This window comes from Sciurus carolinensis, chromosome 11, assembly GCF_902686445.1.
Source record: "Sciurus carolinensis chromosome 11, mSciCar1.2, whole genome shotgun sequence".
In the NCBI taxonomy this organism is placed as follows: domain Eukaryota; kingdom Metazoa; phylum Chordata; class Mammalia; order Rodentia; family Sciuridae; genus Sciurus; species Sciurus carolinensis.
The window spans coordinates 71,074,235-71,098,902 of NC_062223.1; the positions used below are offsets into that span (position 1 = coordinate 71,074,235).

At 35.5% G+C, this 24,668-nt stretch overlaps 1 protein-coding gene and 1 pseudogene across 1 annotated transcript; both read left to right on the forward strand.

The window, feature by feature from the left end:
- The first annotated feature begins 15,254 nt into the window (after positions 1-15,254).
- Positions 15,255-16,223, forward strand: LOC124959993 (olfactory receptor 52B2). The gene has a single exon (XM_047518509.1). It carries the CDS (start codon positions 15,255-15,257, stop codon positions 16,221-16,223), a length of 969 nt encoding a protein of 322 aa, XP_047374465.1.
- Positions 16,224-22,813: 6,590 nt separating this feature from the next.
- LOC124959520 (olfactory receptor 52B2-like) lies at positions 22,814-23,758 on the forward strand (annotated as a pseudogene).
- Positions 23,759-24,668: the final 910 nt, after the last annotated feature.

The window sequence follows — 24,668 nt, forward strand, 5'->3', positions numbered from 1 at the left end:
TCAAATCTGAAGGTTAGTTTTGTTGGGTATAAGATTTTTGGTTGACATCATGTTCTTTCAGAGCTTGAAATATGTTGTTCTAGGCCCTTTTAGCTTTTAGGGCCTGGGCTGAGAAATCTGCTAATATCCATATTGTTTTTTCCCTATATGTAATCTGATATTTTTCTCTTGTAGTCTTTAAAATTCTATCTTTATATAGTATGTTGGGCATTTTCATTATAATGTGCCTTGGTGTGGCTTTGTTGTAATTTTGTGCATTTGGTGTCCTGTAAGCCTCTTGTAGTTGATTTTCCATTTCATTTTTCAGGTTTGGAAAATTTTCTGATAATTATTTCATTGAATAGATTGTTCATTCCTTTGGTTTGTATCTCTGTGCCTTCCTCAATCCCAATAATTCTTAAATTTGGTCTTTTCATGTTATCCCATAATTCCTGGAGGTTCCGTTGATTTCTTACCATCTTGTTTGTGTGGTCAACTTTATTTTCAAGATTAAATTTTTTGTCTTCATTGTCTGAGATTCTGTCTTCCAAGTGATCTAATCTTTTGGTGATGCTTTCTAATGAATTTTTAATTTGGTTTATTATTTCCTTCATTTCAAGAATTTCTGGTTTTTTTTTTTTAGAATCTCTATTTTTTTTTATTGTAAACAAATGGGACACATGTTGCTTCTCTGTTTGTACATGGCGTAAAGGCATACCATTTGTGTAATCATAAATTTACATAGGGTAATGTTGTTTGATTCATTCTGTTATTTTTTCCCTTCCCCCCACCCCTCCCACCCCTCTTTTCCCTCTATACAGTCCTTCCTTCCTCCATTCTTGCCCCCCTCCCTAACCCTAACTCTAACCCTAACACTAACCCCTCCCACCCCCCATTATGTGTCATCATCCACTTATTAGTGATATCATTCGTCCTTTGGTTTTTTGAGATTGGCTTATCTCACTTAGCATGATATTCTCCAATTTCATCCATTTGCCTGCAAATGCCATAATTTTATCATTCTTTATGGCTGAGTAATATTCCATTGTGTATATATATATATATATATATATATATATATGTATATATATATATATATATACACAATGTGATATATATATATATATATATATATATGTGATATATATATATATATATATATATATATATATCACAGTTTCTTTATCCATTCATCAATTGAAGGACATCTGGGTTGGTTCCACAATCTGACTATTGTGAACTGAGCAGCTATGAATATTGATGTGGCTGTATCTCTGTAGTATGCTGATTTTAAGTCCTTTGGGTATAGGCCAAGGAGTGGGAAAGGTGGGTCAAATGGTTGTTCCATTCCAAGTTTTCTAAGGAGTCTCCACACTGCTTTCCAGAGTGGCTGCACTAATTTGCAGCCCCACCAGCAATGTATGAGTGTACCTTTCTCCCCACATCCTCGCCAACACCTGTTGTTGCTTGTATAGAATCTCTAGTTCTTTATTGCAATGATCTTTTGCTTCCTGTATTTGCTCTTTTAACTGTTTATTAGGGTGATCATTCATTGTCTGTATTTGCTCTCTTTTATCATCCTTTACTCGTGTTTCATTTTAATTCATTCTGAACTCCCTTTCTGACATTTTTCCTACCATGCTGTCAATGGATTCTATTAATATATAGCATCTTGGTTTGTTTGGGGTGCTTTCTTCCCTTGCTTTTTCATGCTATTCATGTATCTTCCCTTCTAGCAGTGCAGATCTGAGTAATTACAATCCCCCCCCCATAGGTTTATAGTGTCCCTGCAGGTTTCCAATACCTCACCATTAAGGGGGAGAATGATATTAGCAGTATACAATACAAACAATATGCAGGCTTAAAGCAAATAACCCCTATTAAAACATTAACAGTATTGTCATAATAAACAGAGATGATGGGTACGATTATTATCTGCAGCGTAAACAATAGGTTTGCAATAAGGTGTACAATTTCTAATGGTGGACAAAGATGGTGGGGAGGGGTGTAGGATGTAATGTTAATGAGATAAGAAGTGAGTATATAGAGGTAATAGATTATAGGAAGAGTGAAAGCAAAATTAAAAGAAGTTGGTTGTTAGCATGAGAAAAGGGATAAAGATACTCCAAGGAAACAGATAGATAAGAGGAAAATAGATTGAGAAAAATAAAAAAAAATAGAAAGAGATAGAAATAATAATAATAAAAATCTATAACAAAACCGTAATATACTACTCAAACCTTCCAGTGTTCATGATGCATGAATGGTACTTGATAATGTGGTGCCCCAGGATGGGAGCTGCCCAAACTAAAGATGGTGGCATCTGGGAGAGGGATAATCCATGATGATGGGCAGAGGCATCACCACTTGTTGGCATCACTTCAGTGCCTTGCTGAATTCTTGCAGAGAGGTCTGCAGGCACGTGTGGTTGTGCTGGAGGTCCACACAGGTGGGGTAGACCTGGGCGGCCTACATGTCTTCTTGGTGAACTGATAATTTTGTCACTTTGCAGCTTAATTTCCTTTGCTCTGAAGTTTACTTTATCTTAAATTAATATAGTCTTTCCTATTTTTAATGGATAAGCATTTGTGTATTATATTTTCCCATCCTTTTATTTTCAACACATGTATGTCATTTAATTCGAAATTAATTTTTTGTTTGTTTTAATTAGTTATAAATGACAACAGAATACATTTTGACACATTGTACAAAAATGGAGCACAACTTCTCATTCCTCTGGCTGTATGCAATGCAGAGTCATAGCAGTTATGCAATCATACATGTATATAGGGTAATAATGTCTCCCTCTTTCCACTACCTTCCTATACCTCATGCCCCTCTTCAGTCCCCTGTGCACAATCCAAAGATCCTCCATTCTTCCCTAGCACCCCCTGCCCCCATTATCAATCGGCGTCCACATATCAGAGAACATTTGACCTTTGGTTTTTTAGGATTGGCTTATTTCACTTAACATCATATTCTCCAACTCCACCCATTTACCTGAAAATGCCATATTATAGTCTTCTTTAGGGTTGAGTAATATTCCATTGTGTATACATACTACATTTTCCTTATCCATTCATCTGTTGAAGGGTATATAGGTTGGTTCCATAGTTTAACTATTGTGAATTGAGCTCCTATAAACACTGTTGTGGCGGCATCACTATAATATGCTGATTTTAGGTCCTTTGGGTATAAACTGAGGAGTGTAAACAGCACATGATTGGGTCTCATAAAAAAATTTAGTTGAATCTTTTTTAAAAATTATTTGGCCTACATTAACAGTCTCTGTTTTCTTCTTTCTTTTTATTAATTCATTATTGTTATACATAATATTGGGGTTCATTTTGATATAATTATATAAGCATAGAATAATGCTTATGTGCTGATTCAGTTCCCAGTACTTCCCCTTTCTTTCCCTGTCCCTCTTCCTGCTCCCTTTCCTCTGATCTTTTTTCCATTTATTTGTAGTTGTTTTTTTAGTTAGAGCATAATTGGCAAACATAAAAGTGAAATTCATTGTGGTATATCCATATATGCACATATGACAGTTTGATGAAATTCATTCCACGGTTCTTCCCCCTTTTCATTCTTCCTCCCTCCTCCTCAATCTCCTTCCTCTACTCCACTGATCTCCATTTCTATTTTCTTTGATTTCTCCCCTCTCCTTTTCCTTTTCCCCCCTTATTTTGGTTTAGCTTCTGCATATGAGAGAAAATATATGACCCATGTCCTTTTGGTTCTGATTTATTTCACTTAGCATGATGTTCTCTATTTCTATCCATTTACTGGCAAATACCATAATTTCATCTGTCTTCATGGCTAAGTAAAATTCCATTGTGTATATATGCCACATTTAAAAAAATTCATAAATATATTTATGAGCACCTAGGCTGGTTCCATAGCTTGGCTATTGTGTATTGCATTGCTATAAACATTGATGTGACTGTGTCCCTACAGTATGCTGATTTTAGATCTTCTACATTTAGACTAAGGAATAGGATAACTGGGTCATATGGTGGTTTCATTCCTAGTTTTTTGAGGAGTCTCCATACAGCTTTCCAGAGTGGTGGTACTAATTTGCAGTCCCACCAACAATATACCTTTTCCTCCATATTATTGCTGACATTTATTGTTGGTTTTTTTCTTGATAATTACCCTTATGAGTATAGTGAGAAGAAATCTCAATTTAGTTTTGATTTTCATTCTCTGATTGCTAGAGATGTTGAACATGTTTTCATTTATTTTTTGGCCATTTGTATTTCTTCTTTTGAGAAGTGTCTGTTTAGTTCTTTTACCCATTTATTAACTGGATTATTTTGTTTGGTTTTGTTTTATGAGTTATTTATGTATTCTAGATATTGATACCATATCTGAGGAGCAGGTGGCAAAGATCTCCCTTTCTGTAGGCTCATGCTATTAATTGTTTCCTTTGCTGTGCCTAAGTTTTTAATATGATGCTGTCCCACTTACTGATTCTTGGTTTTATTTCTTGTACTTTAGGAGTCTTGCTAAGGAAGTTGGTACTTGTGCCAATATGTTAGAATGTTAGAATATGGTAGGCCAATATTTTCTTCCAGCAGTTTTAGAGTTTCTGGTCTAATTCCTAGGTGTTTGATCCATTTGAATTGACTTTTGTGCAGGGTGAGATATAGTGATCAGGTTTTGTTCTTCTACATATGGATATCCAGTTTTTCCAGCACCGCTTGTTAAAAAAAGCTATCTTTTGTCCAACATGTATTTTTGGCATCTTTATGTCAAGTATGGGATAGAAGTAAGTATGTGGGTTCGTCTCTGGCTCTTCTATTCTATTCCATTTGTCTTTATGATTATTTTGGTGCTGAGATCATGCAGTTTTTGTTAGTACAGCTCTGTAGTATAATTTGAGGTTCTGCATGGCAGTTCTTGGTCAGGATTGCTTTGACTATTCTGGGTGTCCTATTTTTTCAAATGAATTTTGGAACTGTTTTTCTTGTTCTGTGAAGAATGTCACTGGTATTTTTATGGGGGTTACATTGAATCTGTATAACGCTTTTGGTAGTATGACCAATTTGACAGTATTAATTCTCTATCCAAGAACATAGGAAGTCTTTCCATCTTCTAAGGTCCTCATTAGGGTTCTATAGTTTTCATTGTAGAGGTCTTCTACCTCTTGATTACATTTATTTCCAAGTTTTTTTTATGTTATTGTGAATGGGATAGTTTTTCTAATTTCTTTTTCAGCATATTCATTATTAGAATATAGGAAAGTGATTGATTTATGTATATTGATCTTGTATTCTGCTACTTTGCTAAATTTGTTTATCAGATCTAAAGTCTTTTGGTGGTGTTTATTGGTCCTTCTAAATATATAATCATGTCATCAGCAAATAGGTATTATTTGACTTCCTTTCCTATTTGTATCCCTTTAATTTTATTCTCTTGTCTGATTGCTCTGGCTACGGTTTTCAAAGGCTATATTGAATAGGAGTGGTGAGAGTAGGCATCCTTGTTTTGTTCCTGTTTGTAGAGGAATTGTTTTCATTTTTTCTCCATTCAGTATAAATTGGTCTTGGGTTTGTCATATATAGTCTTTATAATTTTGAGGTAAGTTCCTTCTATCCCTAGTTTCTCTAGTGTTTTAAATATGAATGAGTGGTGGACTTTATCTAATGCTTTTTCTGCATCTAATGAGATAACCACGTGATTCTTGTCCTTAACTCTATGTGACAAATTACATTTATTGATTTGTGTATATTGAACCATCCTTGCCTCTCTCAATGAGACCCACTGGATGATGGTGCATTATCTTCTTAATGTGTGTTTGAATGTGGTTTGCCAATATTTTATTAAGAATTTTTACATCTGTTACGAGGGATATTGGTCTGCAGTTTTATTTCCATGATGTATCTCTGTCTGGTTTTGGTATCAGGATGATGCAGACTTCATAGGATGAATTTGGCAGTGTTCACTCCTTTTCTATTTCATGGAATAATTTGAGGAGGCCAATATCTATTTTTTTAATTGGCATATTTAGATAATTCACAATGAGGGTAATTATTAATGGGTTAGAGTTTGTTTACCATTTTGTTTGTTTTCTCTCTGTTTTTCCTATGTCTTCTTTCTGTTTGTTTTTCTTGCCTCTCTGTGGGTAACTTGAAATCTATTAGGATTCCATCTTGTTTTATTTATAGTGCTTTGAGTGCTTTGACTTGCGTAGTTTTCTTAGAGATCGTTCTGTGAATTAAAATATACATGTCACTCATTATGGTCTGTTGGTATCAACATTTTACAACTTTTAGTGGAAAACTTATTTATGTTCCTTTACTCTTTCCACTTTTAAATGGTATCATGTTGAATATCAGATGACGTTATTGAAGGGTTATGGAAAATAATATTCCTAAAAGACAACTCTCCAAAGAAAAATGGAGGGAGGGGAAACTAACCAAGGAACAATGGACCCTGGGGGAAAGGGGCGGACACTGAATGCTGGGCTATAAACCATGACCTTCCCCCATGGCTTATTAGTCCTAAACTAATGAAACACAGCAAATACCAATGGGCAGGATTTGAGTACTCATCCCTGGGATCTGGACTCTTATCTCCCCAGACAAAAGTGAGTTTCAACTTTTTACACCTACCTTCCAAAATTCAAGTTTTAAATTGTTCAACTAGTCCCTGACTGTCAAAACTACGTGTACACAGCTCCCAGTGATTACATCCTTGTACCCTGTAAAACCAAAATTCCCTCTGTAACTGATGGCCATTTTCCCATCCAGAAAGTGGACCTGAATGGAGCCCGAATCTGTGAAGTAATAAAGGCTTCTCTGAATCTGTTAAGGGCTACCTTCTGTCCTTTTGTGCTTACAGTTATGACTTTTGTTTTAATCATTGCATATGATACAAAACTCCATGAGAAGAATTTTACTCATAATTCTGCTTCTTCCATTGCTGTTTACTTCTTTCTGATGCTCAAAAATTTTCTCCTTTTGACAAATGCAGACACTCTTGTAACCTAACACTCCTCTCAGTATAAAGAATATTTTCACAAAAGAAATTCCCTCTACTTCCTCCCGTTCCAAAGGCAATTACTATTCTGATTGCTTCTACTATATGCTAGTTTTTGTCTGTTTATAGATCCTAATATAAATGCAGTCATGCAGTATATAGTGTTTTGTATCTGGATTCTTTCGTTCAATACAGAAATCTTGAGTCTAGTTTGCATGACTGCATATTTTAGTAGTTTCTCCATTTTAATTGCTGAATAACATTAAATTGTATGAAAATATCACAATTTGTTTAATCAATCTGTTGATAAATACTTGATTTATTTCAAGTTTTTTGCTACTTATGAATAAGGCTACTATAACATTTGTATTGAAGGCTTTTGTAGACTTACGTAGTTATTTCTCTTGGAATTTCCTGGTTGATACCCATTTGTCTCCCTCTTTTTTTCTTGTATTGTCTTCCTAGCTATTTCTTTGTTCCAAAACTTACAAAATGTGTTAGGAAGAATTATTCTCTTTCCAACAATGTTAGAGTACTTTACTTAAGTACTCATAAAAGATAAATTTTGTGTTTTTGCCCCAGTTTTTATGTGATAAAATATATTATTGAATTCAACCTCTTAAATATTTTTGATTGTACAGCTCAAAGACACTAAGTACATTCATATTATTGTGGAAATAGCCCTACCATCCATCTTCAGAATTCTGCATCTTGCAATTTCATTGATTTCATCTCTGATTTTAATTATTTCCTGTCTTCTACTGTTTTTGGTGTTGATTTGTTCTTTTTCTAGGGCTTTGAGATGTAATATTAGGTCATTTATTTGTTGACTTTTTATTCTTTTAATGTATGAGCTCAATGCCATGAATTTTCCTCTTAGTATTGCTTTCACAGTGTCCCAGAGATTTTGATATGTTTTATTGGTATTCTTATTTACTTCTAAGTACTTTTTATTTCCTCCCTGATTTCTTCTTCTATTCATTTGTCATTCAATAGCATGCTATTTTTTCTCCAGGTGTTGGAATAGCTTCTATTTTTATTTTATCATTGATTTCTAGTTTTATTCCATTATGATCTGATATAATTCAGGGTAGTATTTCTATTTCTTTGTATTTGCTGAGAGTTGCTTTGTGTCATAACATGTGGTCTCTTTTAGAGAAGGATCCATGTGCTCCTGAGAAGAAAGTGTATTTGTTTGATGATGAATGAAATACTCTCTCTATATATCCGTTAAGTCTAAACCATTGATTGTATTATTTAGTTCTATAGTTCCTTTGTTTGGCAGATCTATCCAGTGGTGAGAGAGGCAAGTTGAAGTTATCCAGCATTATTGTGTTGTGTGCTATTTGATTCTTGAAATTGAGAAGGGTTTGATCGATGTACATAGATAATGTAGTTCCTCCTTTGGCATATATATTTATGATTGTTATATCTTGTTGATGTATGAATTTTCCTCCTTTATTCCTTCTGACTAACTTTGGTTTGAAGTCCACTTTGTCTGATATGAGGATAGAAACCCCTGCTTGTTTACACAGTCCATATCTTTTGCTAGGAGGTAGTCTCTTGAAGATAGCATATTTTTGGATTTTTTTTTTTTTTTTTAGGTGCTGAGGATTGAACCCAGGGCCTTGTGCTTGCAAGGCAAGTACTCTACCAACTAAGCTAACTCCCCAGTCCTAGTTTCTCCTTTGATTGATCTTTCCTTTAGTGTAGTTCCTCCTTTGGCTGGTTTTAATTGGTTTTATTTTATTTTATTTTATTTTATTTTTTCATTTCCTCCTCATGGAATATTTTGCTGAGAATGTTCTGTAGTGCAGACTTAGTAGTTGTGAATTCTTTTAACTTTTGTTTATCATGGAAGGTTTTATTTCATCTTTAAATCTGAAGCTTAATTTTGCTGGATATAAAATTCTGGGTTGGTATTCATTTTCTTTCAGAACTTGATATATGTTATTCCAGGACCTTCTTGCATTGAGGGTCTGGGTTGAGAAATCAACTAAAATCTGAATTGATTTGCCCGTATGTGTAATTTGATTTTTTTTCTCTTACAGTCTTTAGAATTCTATTATTTTGTATGGTAGTCATTCTCATTATAATGTGCCTTGGTGTAGGTCTGCTGTAATTTTGTACATTTGGGGTCCTGTAAGACTTTTGTAGTTGATTTTTCATTTCATTCTTTAGATTTGGAAAGTTTTCTGACATTATGTCATTGAAAAGATTGTGCATTCCTTTAGTTTGTATCTCCGCGCCTTTGTCTAGTCCGATAAATCTTAAATTTGGTCTTTTCATGTTTTCCCATATTTCATGGAAGTTCTGTTCATGGTTTCCTACCATCTTTTCTGTTCAGTTGACTTTATTTTCAAGAGTATATATTTTGTCTTCATTGTTTGAATTTCTGTATTCTAAGTGGTCTAGTCTGTCTGTTGGTGATACTTTCCATTGAAATTTTTAATCTGGTTTATTGTTTCCTGCATTTTGAGGATTTCTGCTTGATTCCTTTTAATAATCTCTGCTTCTTTTTTGAAGTGTTCTTTCACTTCCTGTATTTTCTCTCTGATACCATTCTTTATTTTGAAGATCAGCCTGACTATATATTTTCTAAACTCCTTCTCTGATAGTTCTTCTACTGTGTTGTTTATGGATTCTATTGTTGGACTATCTTGGTTTTTTTGAGGGCTTTGGTCCCTTGTGTTTTCATGTTGTTTGTGTGTCTTCTCATCTAGCAGTATAGTTTCTACCTTGTAGTCTTATTGTGTCCCTAAATGCTTCTAGTACCTCACCTCAGTACCTTTGTACCAGTTGTTCCCACTGTCTAGAACTCTCTTGGTTATAATTTTTTGATAACAGTCATGCTGATGGGCAAGAGTTGGTATCTCACTGTGGTTTTGATTTGATTCCTTGAGTTATTGACCCTCCAGAATTTCTTCAAAATTATTTCTCAGATCCTTTAATCAGTGATTCAGGGCTGATCCTGAACACTGATATAGTTATCTTAACATGTTTCTTTATCAGCTGTAGTGTCTCTAGGCCTCTCCTTTCCCATGTGCAAAATGAATATAACAGTGCATTTTTTGCATTGTGTTCTGGGAATTAAATTAGATAATTTATGTTAAAAACTTACTGCAGTAAAGGGGACATAGTAAGGCCTTAATGAATGTTGGTTGTTATTATTTTATTACAGGGATTTTTGTTATTGCTCTTACATTGCATCTTCAAATAATTTTATGTGCATTTTGTCCAGGGCTACTAATTATCCCTAGAATTAGTGCTCCCTCTTGGCACTAGTGGAAGGGTTTTCATTTCTCATGTGGTTCACTGACTATATGCTTAATGATCCCAGGGGTGACACAAACTTTTGCCTCTAGAGGAAGGAAGCTGATGGCTTCTCAGTCTCTAGATATAAGTGTTCTGTACAGGACTAGGAGCATTGAGATCCCCTCATGCCAATTTGATTAGTCACCAACCTTCTCTTTTCATATAATTTCTACTCTCTTATAATGAGCAAAAAAAAAAAAAAATAGCTCTTCTTTACCACTTTCACAGTCCATCAGCTGAAACTGTAATGTAGTAGGTGAGTTTCAGAGCATTGGTGGTCAAAGAGGTTGGTGGGAGAGAGAGAGAAAAGGGGTAGGGATATGTTTGTTTGTGTGTATTTAATAGCATATGTAAAGGAAAGAGCCCGAGCCTAGGACAGAGGAAATGGATATGTGGGAGAAAGGGGTCAAAGAATGAGAGAAGGATTACAGCATAACAGACCATGGGGTAGAGAGTGTGGGTATTGAGAGAGATACCAGAGGAACTAGGTTGTCAGTGGTAGAAATAGAAATGGAAATGTAGAGAGGTACTGGGAAAAGCACCTGGAGAAGTGGGGGAAAGAATTCTTGGTTGCAGGTTTGAGGGCAGTTTACAGACCCATCAGAATCAGACTGTACCAGGGAAGGGGAATATCAGTGGGGATGATTCACAAAATAGCTCAGAATTTGATCACTATCTTGTTTTTAGTGAAGCAATGAGAGTTACCTGAGAAATATTAACTTCCTAATTCCATGGTTTATTTGATCAAATATTTTAAAAATATCTGTAAAGTGCTAGACTTTGCTTAGTACTAGGAACATTTCAGTCACAAAGTGAGGAGCACTCTTGAGGAACTTTTTCTTGATAATCAGTGGTTAGTACTTCTAAACCTGAAAGATTTTCCTCATTCTGATTTTTTCTCCTCATTTTGCAGAACAGATAAGACATTGGGTGAGGGAGAGGTTGTGCATGAATTATAGTGGATGATGTTTATACATAACACCCTACCATTTGATTTCTCAATTTGAACATAACCCCTAAAATGTTTATTGGGAGTAAAAAAGAAATGTGCAGGTTGGCATTTTTCTTGAGGCATTGATTCATTAAAATCATGAGTCATGGTGATTACTGGAGGCGGGGTCCAGTCTAGGGGTTTGGAGAGATGTCAATCAAAACATGAAATATTTCATTTAGCAGCAGAAATAAATTCAAGAGATCCATTGTACATCATGGTGACTATAGTTCATACAATATATTCCATACTTAAAATTTCTGTGAGTAGATTTTAAGTGTTCTTACCACAAAAAAATAAGCATCTGAACCAATACACATTAGTTAGCTTTATTTAGCCATACCAGTGTACTATACATTTATCAACATATGTTGTATACCTTAAGTATACAAAATGTTTATTTGCTAATTAAAAATAAATAGTAAAAAAAAGACCTGAGTCACTATTAAGGGGATAACAGGAATCTCAGTGTCTCTGCAACATAGATAACACTAATAAAATGCTTTAGATTATGAAAAGATTTTACATGATGATTTTAAGTGTCTGTGAGCAAAAGTGAGGTCATTAAGACATAAATATGAATATTCTTCATATAGTAAAAGGTAAGCCACTTATAAATTTTATTGTAACATTATGTGCATGCATGTAAATTAACATTGAACCCCATTGAGAGTTTAAAAAATATGTGCAATTAATGTGTATTAATGAAAATGTTAAAAAAGAAACAAATTTCTTATGACGTAACAACAAATCCTGCCATCTATTATGCTGCTGACAGAGACCATCTTTATGCCCAGAGGTGGGTGGGCAGCCGTTTTGTCCATTAGGTACATGGCCTCAGTGTGTAAAGCCTATGCATTGTAAATAACTTGAGTGGTGAAAAATTCTTGAGATCTGAAACACATGTGCAAGGAAATGGCAGAGTGAAATTAATACTTGTATAAACAGATGACTAGGTAATGAAAATAGGCAAAAAAGCAGCTCAACTTCTTTATATTTACTACCAGTTATATCTGATGTGATCTGTAGGTATGATTTAATATATTATTATTGTTAATAGAGAATATTAATAAAGAGTCTTCCAAATTAGGGTTGTGTGAGGACTTAAAAAGCCTTTATATAACTCCTTAAAGAGAATATGAGTATTACCCAAAAATAGAGCTGGATAGTCTTCACAGGGAGAAAAGAAGACTCTGGGGAGAAAAAGGGACAGCAAAGTCTAGTCAGGGGCTGCAGGAATTGGCTCCATTTTTCCTCAGCTTAGACTGAATCTACTCGTTAGTTTGCACTCTACTTGGTTGTAGAGCTGAAGCTATTCCTGTCCCTCCATGATGTTCCTTGGACTTCTGTAAATGATAGAGATAATTTCTCTTTTCTACTCCTGAGACAGACGGGTGTTTTTTAGAGCACTTAAAGGAAGTCCATTAGGTAATTATGAGCCAAGCTAAGTCCATCACTGGAGGACTTGCCTAGTGCTCCCTACAATGGTCTTGGGTCTGAGTTGAAGACACCAGGTCCATCTGAGAGATCTGGTACTGGGCTCCTTTTTTCTCTTTGGGTACTTTTTCTATTCCTTTTCTTCCTCTTTCCTCCTGGGAAGGGAGTTTTCTTTGATCATATTTGAGTGAAGAATAGGACTTTAATGTGGCTAAATAGTTATTGAGGTGTTTTGCCTACTGGAAAAAATACAATAAGATGATGGCCAGTTTAATAATAATAATAAACAATAACCTTAAATGGATTTGACTTATTTAATCCTCACAATTACCTCATGAAATTTATTATCGTCCACATTTTATAAATGAAGAAAGAAAGGAGGCATGCCGAAATAAAGTGACCTGCCCTTTCTAACTAGTCAAGAATGAACAGGGAAATGAACTGAGCAAGATTGACTCCAGAACTTAATGTTCTCACCTACCATACTGTGTTCTTTCCCATTCACTATGGCTCTTGGCCTTTTCTCTACCATTCTGACTCTTTTTTTCTCTGTTGGAATTTCTCTTAGAGCTTTGGGAAGTACTTTCTGTGAACCTGTGGGTGTGCTTATTTGTGCCTGTGTGTTTCCTTTTTCTCATCCCTGACTTCTTCCTAGACCCTTTTGGGGTGTAGGTAGAGAAGCAGCATGACTGAGATGGAGCCCCCAGAAGCCACTGAATGAAATGAAGTTTCTCTCCATAGGTAGTAAGCTTCTTTTCAGAACTTCGTTAACGGTATCCAAGACTCACTGCCTCTCTCACATGCTGCTTTGGGTATATAGTGCCTCTCGCTACGGGGGTGATGTGACATCATTAGAGTTGTAAGCAGAGGCCAGGAATTGTTTTTATGAGGACTATATCAGGTAGTTTACTATTTTATTGAGAAAGGATATGTTAATAACTAGTGGGGTTGGGAGCAATACTGGGAAAGCAAATGTCCAATTAATTTCCTTCTAAGGAAACTGAACTTGTTTTCAGGTAGAGATCTTGTTTATATAAATTTGAAACTAACACTTTAAAATAGGGACAGAGTAATGTTACAAGTGATACTTCTCTGTGCATATCTCAGGAAAGCTCAGCCTATCTTCTGGGTAAAAGTGAAACAAATATTTAAAATATACTGGCGTGAGGGATGTCAAATTATTAACTTGATGTGGGGATCTTTACTTATTGTAATCTGGCCCTGCTCCTTTCCTTGTATCCACCTGAGGTACCATTATTCCCTCCCCACAGCAAGTTATATTCTGGTACATATGCATAGAAGCTGGAGGATGGACTTAGAGATTGAGGATTTCATTCCTTCATATGACTTCTTCCCTGGGACTCTCTGAACACTTTTATGAGAGGAAACAGGTAGTATTTATTGATACCTTGCTACACCTGATTCTTTCAAGACTCTCCCTATGCCCTCTTTCTTCATGTTTCCTTCTAGATTTCTAATAACTAATCCTTTCTGTAGCCTAATAACTTGAAAGGTAGTTAGCTTCTGAAAGAAACAATTATTACATGGTTGGAAAGCTAAGACAAGAAGGGCTCTATGATTAACACTTTTTAGTAGCAGGGAAACCTGATTCTTTCTGAGGGTTAGGGAAGAAATTGGATGGGAAGGAGGACTGTATTAGTGGAACCAATGGAAGACCGGGGAGCTGAATGTATTGATTCACTTTACTCAGAATTGTTTCCCTAGGGAGGTTTGGGTCTTCTATGGGAAAGAGTCACAAATAGAACTGTCTGGGAAGGATAATGAGAAGTTCAGGAGGGGTATCATGAAAATTGGCCCTCTTGGTTTTCCTGGCTGCTCCACTGCTAGCTGCCTTTAGGGAAGATGTGAATCTCAGGCAGAACAGATAAATATATCCCTTAGATTTCTCCTGGATTTTCACTTGGCACTCCATTTCCATACATAGGGAACCACAAGTACAAATGTTCTATGAGTTGTTCAAGGTAATAGCCAGATAAACTCAATATGATTAAATATAATCAAGTTAAAATTTAGTTTAGCTAATAGGTCTTCAGGAAGGAGATCAATTGTTATGAAAATTTTATAAAGTGGTATGTCGAGATATTTTAGCATTAAAATTTGGATAAATACATAGAGATGGAGGGAAATTCAGATAAACACAGAAAGAGTAAAATTTTGGGGAAAGGGACAAGTATAAAATGGGTAGGGGTCAACTAATAAAGTGGAAAGGGTAAAATGAATTATAGAAAACAAAAAAGATAGAATGGGGCCAAAATCATGGGGCATGATCATAGAAGGAAAGTGCAACCTTTATTGTTTCTTGAAACATTTTGCCACAGAAGCTCTATAAGGAAATGAAGTACCAAGGGTTAGAAGTCATTTCTATACCAGTGAGTATTCTCTAGGAGAACTTTCTAAAGAGTACAGCAAGCAGCTGAGAAAACCATGCTGTCTTATAATCTCTGCACATACTCAGGGATGCTTTCTGTTTCTGTCACTTTCAGCAGATGCATAAGCTGCTATAGGAAGAACTGTAATGTTTATCATGACCTACACCAACTTTACTATCTTCCATCCTGGAGTTTTTGTCTTACTTGGCATCCCTGGGTTGGAGGTTTATCATATTTGGTTGTCAGTACCCCTTTGCCTCATGTATATCACTGCAGTCCTGGGGAACAGCATGCTGATAGCGGTCATCATCACAGAACGAAATCTTCATGAGCCCATGTATTTCTTCCTGTCTATGTTGGGCATCACAGATATCCTGCTATCTACTACTACTGTGCCCAAGGCCCTAGCCATCTTTTGGCTCCATGCTCATGACATTACATTTGATGCCTGTGTCACCCAAGTCTTCTTTGTCCACACGATGTTTGTGGGGGAGTCGGCCATCCTGTTAGCCATGGCCTTTGACCGCTTTGTGGCCATCTGTGCCCCTCTGAGATATACAACAGTGCTAACATGGCCTGTTGTAGGAAGGATTGCTGTGGCCATTGTCACTCGGAGCTTCTGCATCATCTTCCCAGTGATCTTCTTGCTGAAGCGACTACCCTTCTGTCAAACGAATATCATCCCTCATTCCTACTGTGAGCATATTGGAGTGGCCCGCTTAGCCTGTGCTGACATCACTGTTAACATCTGGTATGGCTTCTCAGTGCCCATTGTCATGGTCATCTTGGATGTTATTCTCATTTCTGTGTCTTACTCACTGATCCTTCGAGCAGTGTTTCGTTTGCCCTCCCAGGATGCTCGGCACAAGGCCCTCAGCACTTGTGGGTCTCACCTCTGTGTCATCCTCATGTTTTATGTCCCATCATTCTTTACCTTATTGACCCACCGCTTTGGCCATAACATTCCACGACATGTCCATATCCTGCTGGCCAATCTTTATGTAGTGGTGCCACCAATGCTCAACCCTATTGTCTACGGTGTGAAGACTAAGCAGATTAGGGAGAGTGTAATTCACTGGTTCTTTGACATCAAGACTTGGTTCTGTGCCTCCTCTTTAGGCTGATGGATCCCCATGAATCTTCATGCCCAGCTTCTTCTAGGAAACTAGGTATGAAATGTAGAGATTTCCTGGACTTAGACTGCTTTCTCTTCCCACTTATTTATCCTTCTACTTAATCTCTCTCCTCCCTTCACTTTCCATTTTTTTCTCATCTAACTCTTCCTCTTTGTCTCCTTTCCCTGATTTTTGTTTTTACCTGCTTCATACCTTCCTCCCTACAACCCAGAAATGATAATTAAGTATATATACCTCTAATATGAACATTTGGTGTCTTCAATAGACTAGGTATACTCTCAAAGCAGAGGGAACTGAACATTCATTACATGAAGTTGTGTTTTAAACAAATGAATAACATATTTAACATCTGAAGAGGTTCCAGTTTTTTAAAATTCCAAAATGTGCATTGATTCTTCCTACAGAAGGAAATAGATTTCCACCCACTTATACAATGGCAGGTGTTTTTAAAAGCAGCCAGGCATATCCTTCAGCCATCTGGAAAATTCCATCTCATTCTTCAAGTTTTAGTTTAAGAATTACCTTCCCTGAGAAGTCTTTTCTAATTTCTCCAAGAAAGCTAAGTTTCCTAGCTTTGCATGTCTAGTACATCTTCTACAAATCTCTAAGTGTGTACAATGAATTGTAATAGTTTGTTCATTTATTTGTATCCTTACTTGACTGTAAACTTGAAATTGAAAGCATGTATATTGTTCTAATCTGTACCCTTAATACATTAAAAATACCTGCATGATAATAATGTTTGAAAAATGAATGAGAGTAGTAAAATTACCTCCCTGAACTCAAACATGAATCTCTATGATGCATTGAAACGATCAGCTGAATTAATCTACAAAACCTGTGATTAGTAAACCAGGTCTCCTCAAAGCAGTTTAGCAAGTCAGTTCTTGATCTGCAGTACTTACTTTTCACACTATTGCTATAACATAGAAACCAGGGAATAGACAAAGCAAGAGGAAGAAGGGTGCTCTTAATTTTCTCTTTTACTTGGCTTTTGACCAGTCACAGCATTAGGAATCATAGCACAGAGTTCTTGACCAGGTTAGCAAAACTGGAATACTCTCTTGGGGTTCACCGTCTTGACCCTCATTCTTTCAGACTTTCCTATAATGGGTCATGCATATTCATTCCTTCAGTCACCACCCCTACTAATGAGTCATACATCTCTTTATCTCTAGTATAGAACTCTTTTTTTTGAATTTTAGACACATAAATTCACATATTAACTGGTTATCTCCTTCAGCACACAGAACTCCCACTGAAGCCAACTTTTCTTCCTGTGTTCCTTTTATTATGAACTAGATTATGATGATCTCATCAACTTGCCTGAACTGGGAACCCTAGAGTCTTTCTCAACCTGTTCTTCTCAGGCCTGCTGCTCAATAAGTTATTGGTTGTTACTGCTTTTGATGGTAACACTAAATAGTTCTGTGGGTGGTATTTAGAGTCATCACGATTCAAGTCTGTTCCCATTGTGTTTTGGTTGTGTAAACTTGTGAAATTTATGTAAAAACTTTCGTCTCCAGAATGGATACCTTACAAGGTGCCTTAATTGTGTTGTTGAGAAGATTAAATGAAATAAACTGTATATAAATATCTCTTAACATAATCCTTAGCTTATAGTACATAAGAAATTTTTTGTTAATGCTAGGTTATTGATACTGTTAATCTTCTTTTTAACACTGCCTCTACCAGTTATTTATGGCCTCTATCATATTTTACTTCAGATATTACATTAATTTCTTAATTGGTTTCAATGTTTTTAATCTTTAATAATTTAACCTAAATTATAAAGTGACTCTAAATTAAGCATTGTCAAAAGTAGAGCATGCCAAGTTTCTTTCTGTCAAATATTTTGGAGGATTCTTCATTACTTATAGAATGTTTTCTGCAGAATATTGTATAGAAGTAGTTATCAGATGTGAAAGATGTTTTATGAAAAAGTTCCATGGTCAAATAAGTATAGGAAATGCTGACATTCTGTGGGTCATTCACATGGCTGCTCAAGAGAAGTTTGTTTCTGTCACTGTAGATATCTGTTTCCATTTTCATTTCATAAGTTTTTGCTGATAGCATACCAATTTATATCTCTAATACAACCTAAGTTCCAGTAGCTAGAGTTTGAAAATTACAGTATTACTGAAAAAAAATATATTAATTAACAATCTGATTCTGACTCACTCTTCCATCTCTATTTTAAAACACATCACTGTGTAGTAATACATTAATATATAATCTAATAATGTTAATGATAATCATAATTCTAATAACAGCTGCTTATTAAGAGGTCAGGCCATACTGGGAGCCATGTTAAGAACTCTGTTGCACTATCTCATCTAATTCTCATATGATCTCAATAGATAGTTATTATCTCTGGTTAAGATGCAGGGGTACCAGAGGCTGAGAGAGGATAAATAATCAAAATTACACATCTAGCAAATGATAGAATACTGATGTCAGTTCTTTTTTGAAGTCTATACCAGTCCCCTCAATCATCTTATCCTTTGTGACTCTACAGTAATAACATTTATGGTCCCAATCAAATATTAATTATTCTGTTTATGAAGAACAGAACTTAAATCCTATAAATATATATGTCATACTCATCATTATGTTTCCAGTATTTAGCATAGGTTAAATATGAATGCTTACGGATTGAAATGTTGGTGAGGTTATTGACCTCTGGACCTTTCATTTTTAAATATTATCTAATTTTATGACTGAAAACCACTTGCAAATATGCACATCCTCCTCCCAACCCCACTTAGCTTCTTCTGATCTACTATTTGTTCTATTTCTCTGTGGAGAAAATAGAGAAATATTTCTCTATTTACCCTGAGGTCTTGTAGACTACAGGCTATAATCATCTACATATTAACTAGCAGCAACTCAAATGCACTGTGTCCATATGTTATTCAGAGATACGGAGTCATTAGCAGATGTAATATGTACAGAGTACTTCAGGAAGGACATAATTAGATGTCCTGCCTTCTCTGGTTCCTGAGTCAGTGATCTTTGGAGACTGTTTCTGCTGGGGTCTGCTCTAATTAAACCAGATATTCTCTACAGAACAGTGTGGAAGAAGTTGTCTCCCCACCCAAGGGATTCTTAGGACAGGGTACAAATACTATCCCATTTCACTTTGGAGTATGTGTGTAGATTTGTTCACACACTGAAGAAGAACTTTCTCTTCAACCAGGCTAAATTCCTGAGCAGGAGGTGAATGTTTAGTTCCTTGTATTTTTAAGTTTTACTGGAACAGACCCAATAAACTTGATTTAGATGAGATCTTCTCATGTCCTCTGGATAGTGTATTGTAGTGCAAGTACACATTTTTGACATCTTGAACTGCTGCAGACATTTCTGCTATGAATGGTTGGGACTTCAGTTAATGATTTTCCAGAACATTAAAGTAGTTTAAAATATTGAAATATTAAAAAGTAGGCAAATTCAAATTCACAACTTCAGTTTAAATGGAAATATTTTATTTACACAAAATTAGAACCTAATTTTACTATCTTTAATAGATCAAATGAATAAATAATATTTTAAATAAAGTTACAGAAAAAAGTTAGCTATTAAAATTCATAAAAGCATATGTATAGGAGCTCCATCTTTTTACCTCCAGCTCCAAATATGGTCCAATATCATGCTGTCATATTCTTTGTTTAAAATTTTGATATTTTGTTCATCATGGATTTTTCTTTTTTTTTTATTATTTTTTCTTTTTTTCTTTTTTAATTTTTTTACATTTACATAGGGTAATGATGTTTATTTTATTTTTCCCCTCCCCCCACCCCTCCCACCCCTCTTTTCCCTCTACACAGTCCTTCTTTCCTTCATTCTTGCCGCTCTCCTTAGCCTAACTCTAAACCTAACCCTAACCTAATGCTAGCCCCTCCCACCCCCCATTATATGTCCTCATTCGCTTATCAGCGAGATCATTCGTCCTTTAGTTTTTTGAGATTGGCTTATCTCACTTAGCATGATATTCTCCAATTTCGACCATTTGCCTACAAATGCCATAATTTTATCATTCTTCATTGCGGAGTAATATTCCATTGTATAAATATGCCACAGTTTCTTTATCCATTCATCAACTGAAGGGCATCTAGGTTGGTTCCACAATCTGGCTATGGTGAATTGAGCAGCAATGAACATTGATGTGGCTGTATCTCTGTAGTATGCTGATTTTAAGTCCTTTGGGTATAGGCCAAGGAGTGGGATAGATGGATTTTTCATATTAACCTTCATTTAAAAACATTTTATTAAAATTTTATTTATCTTGAGTGTTTTTGTTCCCACTTAAATTTTGCACCCAAGGTAAGTACTTCACTTATCTCACCTTAATTCTGGTCCTAGGAGAGTCAATACCTGGAGGGTTGGTTACAAAGAAATGATGCTCTAATGATGTATTGAATCTTTTAGTAACTTGATACTAGAAACAATTTCTTTTCAGTTATAGAAGCAAAGACCTTCCTCTTTGTGCTAAAACCAAAATGTATTGTATTTTCTGTTACTACAATATAAAGTATCCTGCTACACAGACAGAAAAGGGAATTAACTTATACATTGTAATCTTTAATTTCTTTTTAAACTTCATACCATAGTTGATAGTTCTTTTTTATATAATGGAAGGAAAACATTCTAGTATAATACACATACCATAATTTATTTGTAGATATATGTTGTCACACTATAATTTCAGTAGCTATTTGCCTGAAGGGAAATTACTGAATTCAAAGATTTGTACAATTGAAAATTTAAAAGCTTATTGTCAAATTACTTTCCTAAATGTATTTGCCAGCAGTGCTGGGGGTTAATTGTTTTCCTCTCATAGTTTGATCAGAACTATGGTATTTTAACGATTCTGTTTTTTATTACTTTAAATTTTGTAAGATTGAATATCTATTCACATATGTATTGACCATCTGTTTTTCTTGTAGTGTGACTTACCTATTTTTAGTTCTTGCACATTTTCCAATTTTTCCTTATTTATTTACATTAACTTTCAGTATTAAGGATTTTAAACTTTTATCTACTATTTGTTTTGTATAATGTTTCTTCTAGAATTGTTACTTAACCTTAACTACATTTTTACATAATTGCATCAATCAATTGCTATTTTCTATGAAATTTATTCCTCTTACTTAGAAGATCTTTCCAACTTCCCATATATTTTTCCATGTTTTCTCTTAAAACTTTCATTTTAATTTTAATATTTTTTGATTTTATATTTTAAATGTACATATTTAATTTATCTGGAATTTCTATTTGTTCAGATAATGAGGTGGCAAATAATTTTTATTCTTTTATTAAAAAAATCCAATATCCCAATGAATAAGTCTCCACCTCACTAAACTGAGGTGCTACCTTATCACATTTTAAGTTCCAAATATATTTATATTCATTTCTATAATCTTTTAAAAATGTACCAATTCATTCAATAGCAATAGCTGGTATTAATTTACTGTTTCTATGCCAGTGCACTATAGTAGGCAGTTTGTAGAAAGTGTCTGATTTAGCTGGGCACCGTGGTATACACCTGTAATCTCAGTGACTTGGGAAGCTAAGGCAGGAGGATTGTGAGTTCAAAGCCAGCCTCAGAAACTTAGTAAGGCCCTAAGCAACTCAGTGAGATGCTGTCTTTAAACAAAATATAAAAAAAGGGCTGGGATGTGACTTAGTAGTTAAGCACTCCTGGGTTCAATCCCTCGTTTCCTGCTCCCCCCTCCCAAAAAAAAAAAAACCACAAAAAAACCAAAGTATCTGATTTAATTCTTCCAAGATAAATATAAATAATTCAGTATCACAGATCAGATTAAATTTCTGAGATGCAAAAATCTTGCCTTTTGTCAGTTGTAAAAGTCATAAGCCTAGGATTTGAGCCCAAAGAAAACTTCCTTGATGATAAATATTTAAACTGCAAATTGAAAGTCAGAATTTTAGCAAATTCCAAAGTTTCAAAAATATGTTTCAGATGAAAACAAAATCTTCAGAAAATTAATGGAAATTGGAAAATTCAGGTTTTGTGTAGAGAATAGTTAGCAGTCCGGTTTAGCTTTGTCCATGTGCTTGAAGCTGACTGAAACTGAAAAAAGAGAGTTAATGGTGGAATTGAGAAAGGTTTTGCATGCTTGAGAAGTTTAGATTTTTATCTTATAAGTCATTAAATCATTATTTAAGTAGGTAAGAGAAATCATAATAAGTTTTTTTGAGAGGTTACCACCCAGATTGCAACAGAGCTGATTGAGTGTAAAGGGTTGAGGAGAAGCTTGGAGATAGGGAACCCAGATTGTTTTAGGATGCTGCTGCAATAGAGCATGTTAATGATTAAAGACTGAGTATGTGAGAACATAGACATTGGTGTGGGTTCTAAGCATGGCTGATGTGTGACCCAAAACCTGTGTTTATATTTATGTTTGCAATGATAATGTAGGAAGTGAAAGCATAACATTATGTACTCTAAGTTGAGACATTCCATGATCTAATGTTCAACTTTCAGTGGAACTCATAATTGGCTCTGTCTGCTGACTCTTAATTTCTTTAGTCTTTGTAGACAGACTTCAAAAACAGGCATGATTACTGCTAATCACACTGTCTTCCAGCCCACTGTGTTCATCCTCCTTGGCATTCCGGGACGGGAGCAATACCACACCTGGCTGTCAATCTCCTTCTGTCTCATGTACATTGCTGCAATCTTGGGAAATGGAGCCCTCATTCTTATTGTCCTGAGTGAATGGACCCTCCACGAACCTATGTATGTCTTCCTATCCATGCTGGCTGGCACTGACCTCCTGCTGTCCACCACCACTGTGCCCAAGTCCCTGGCTATCTTTTGGTTCCATACTGGGGAGATAGTCTTTGATGCCTGTCTTACTCAACTGTTTTTCATCCATGTTGCCTTTGTGGCTGAATCAGGAATCCTACTGGCTATGGCATTTGATTGCTATGTGGCCATTTGTACTCCTTTGAGATATACAGCCATCTTAACTCCTATGGCAGTTGGAAAAATGACACTGGCCATCTGGGGACGGAGCATCGGGACCATTTTTCCTATAATATTCCTACTGAAGAGGATGCCCTACTGTCGAACTAATATTATTCCTCACTCATACTGTGAACACATGGGAATAGCCCGATTGGCCTGTGCTGACATCACTGTTAATATTTGGTATGGTTTTTCAGTGCCAATGGCATCCGTTTTGGTAGATGTTTTGGTCATTGGTGTTTTCTATACTTTGATCCTCCAAGCTTTGTTTAAACTTCCTTCCTAGGATGCCGGGCACAAGGCTTTCAGTACCTGTGGTTCTCACTTTGGAGTTATTCTCCTCTTCCTTATCCCATCATTTTTCAGTTTCCTTACCCACTGCTTTGGCAAGAATATCCCCCACCATGTTCACATTCTTCTGGCAAATCTCTATGTGTTAGTTCCTCCTATGCTTAACCCCATAATCCATGGAGCGAAGACCAAGCAAATCCGGGACTGTATGGCTCACATGTTATCTATTGTGGGGAAATGAGTTAGCTCATTGTTCCTTCAAGGTTTTCTTTCATCAGTAGGAGTAAAGACAACTTTCCAACAAGTACCCAAGTTTAGATACAGTAACATTTTGTAGAAGAAAGCAAATAGTCTTTGGAATAAAATATATCTGTATTCAAATCCTGGCTCGTTTACTTTCCGATTTTCAATAATGGGGGATTGGCATATTTTGGCAATTTAGTCCTGATCTGTAAAATTGAACTATGCATGCCTACACTCTTAAGATTTTTGTGTGGATTACGTTAAATATGTAAACTACTTGAAACATTGCCAAGCATTACATGAAATCTCAGTGTTAGCTATAACTCTGACTTGAAGTTTGTTACCTTGAGAAAGATGTCTTAGATTTGACATTCATGTAATTTCCAATGTTTCCAGAGGCTCCTCTGCCTTCTTTTTCATACCTTCTGGGACTGTGTCATGATCATCACCCTTTCCAACACCATTGTCATCAATAGTAAAAGTCTGTTGTACCAATAAAATTAGGCAATAAAAGTAAAAGTAAACTAAGGTGTTGAAAAAGTTTAAGGTTGATATTGATTATATTTTATATGTAAGGAACTTTAACCTTTATTATATATTTTAAAAATCCCCTTACCCATCTGATAAATGGGCCAAATGACACAAACACAGGCACTATCCATGGAGAACTGAGTGTCTGAGCTGACTACGTGAGCAAAGAACAAGTTATAAGATCTTATGGGTAATAGAAAAAATGATACGCCACATAAATCTCCAGGTGTTACAAAGATGAAGCAAGCTAACAGTCCATGATTCTAAATCTTATATACTTATAGTGTTTTCCCTAATCAGTCAGTTGCATGGTTTTATATTCTATAAATTATAACTTCCAGGTTTTTATCTCCAACTTAGTCTTTTCTTTTGAGAGC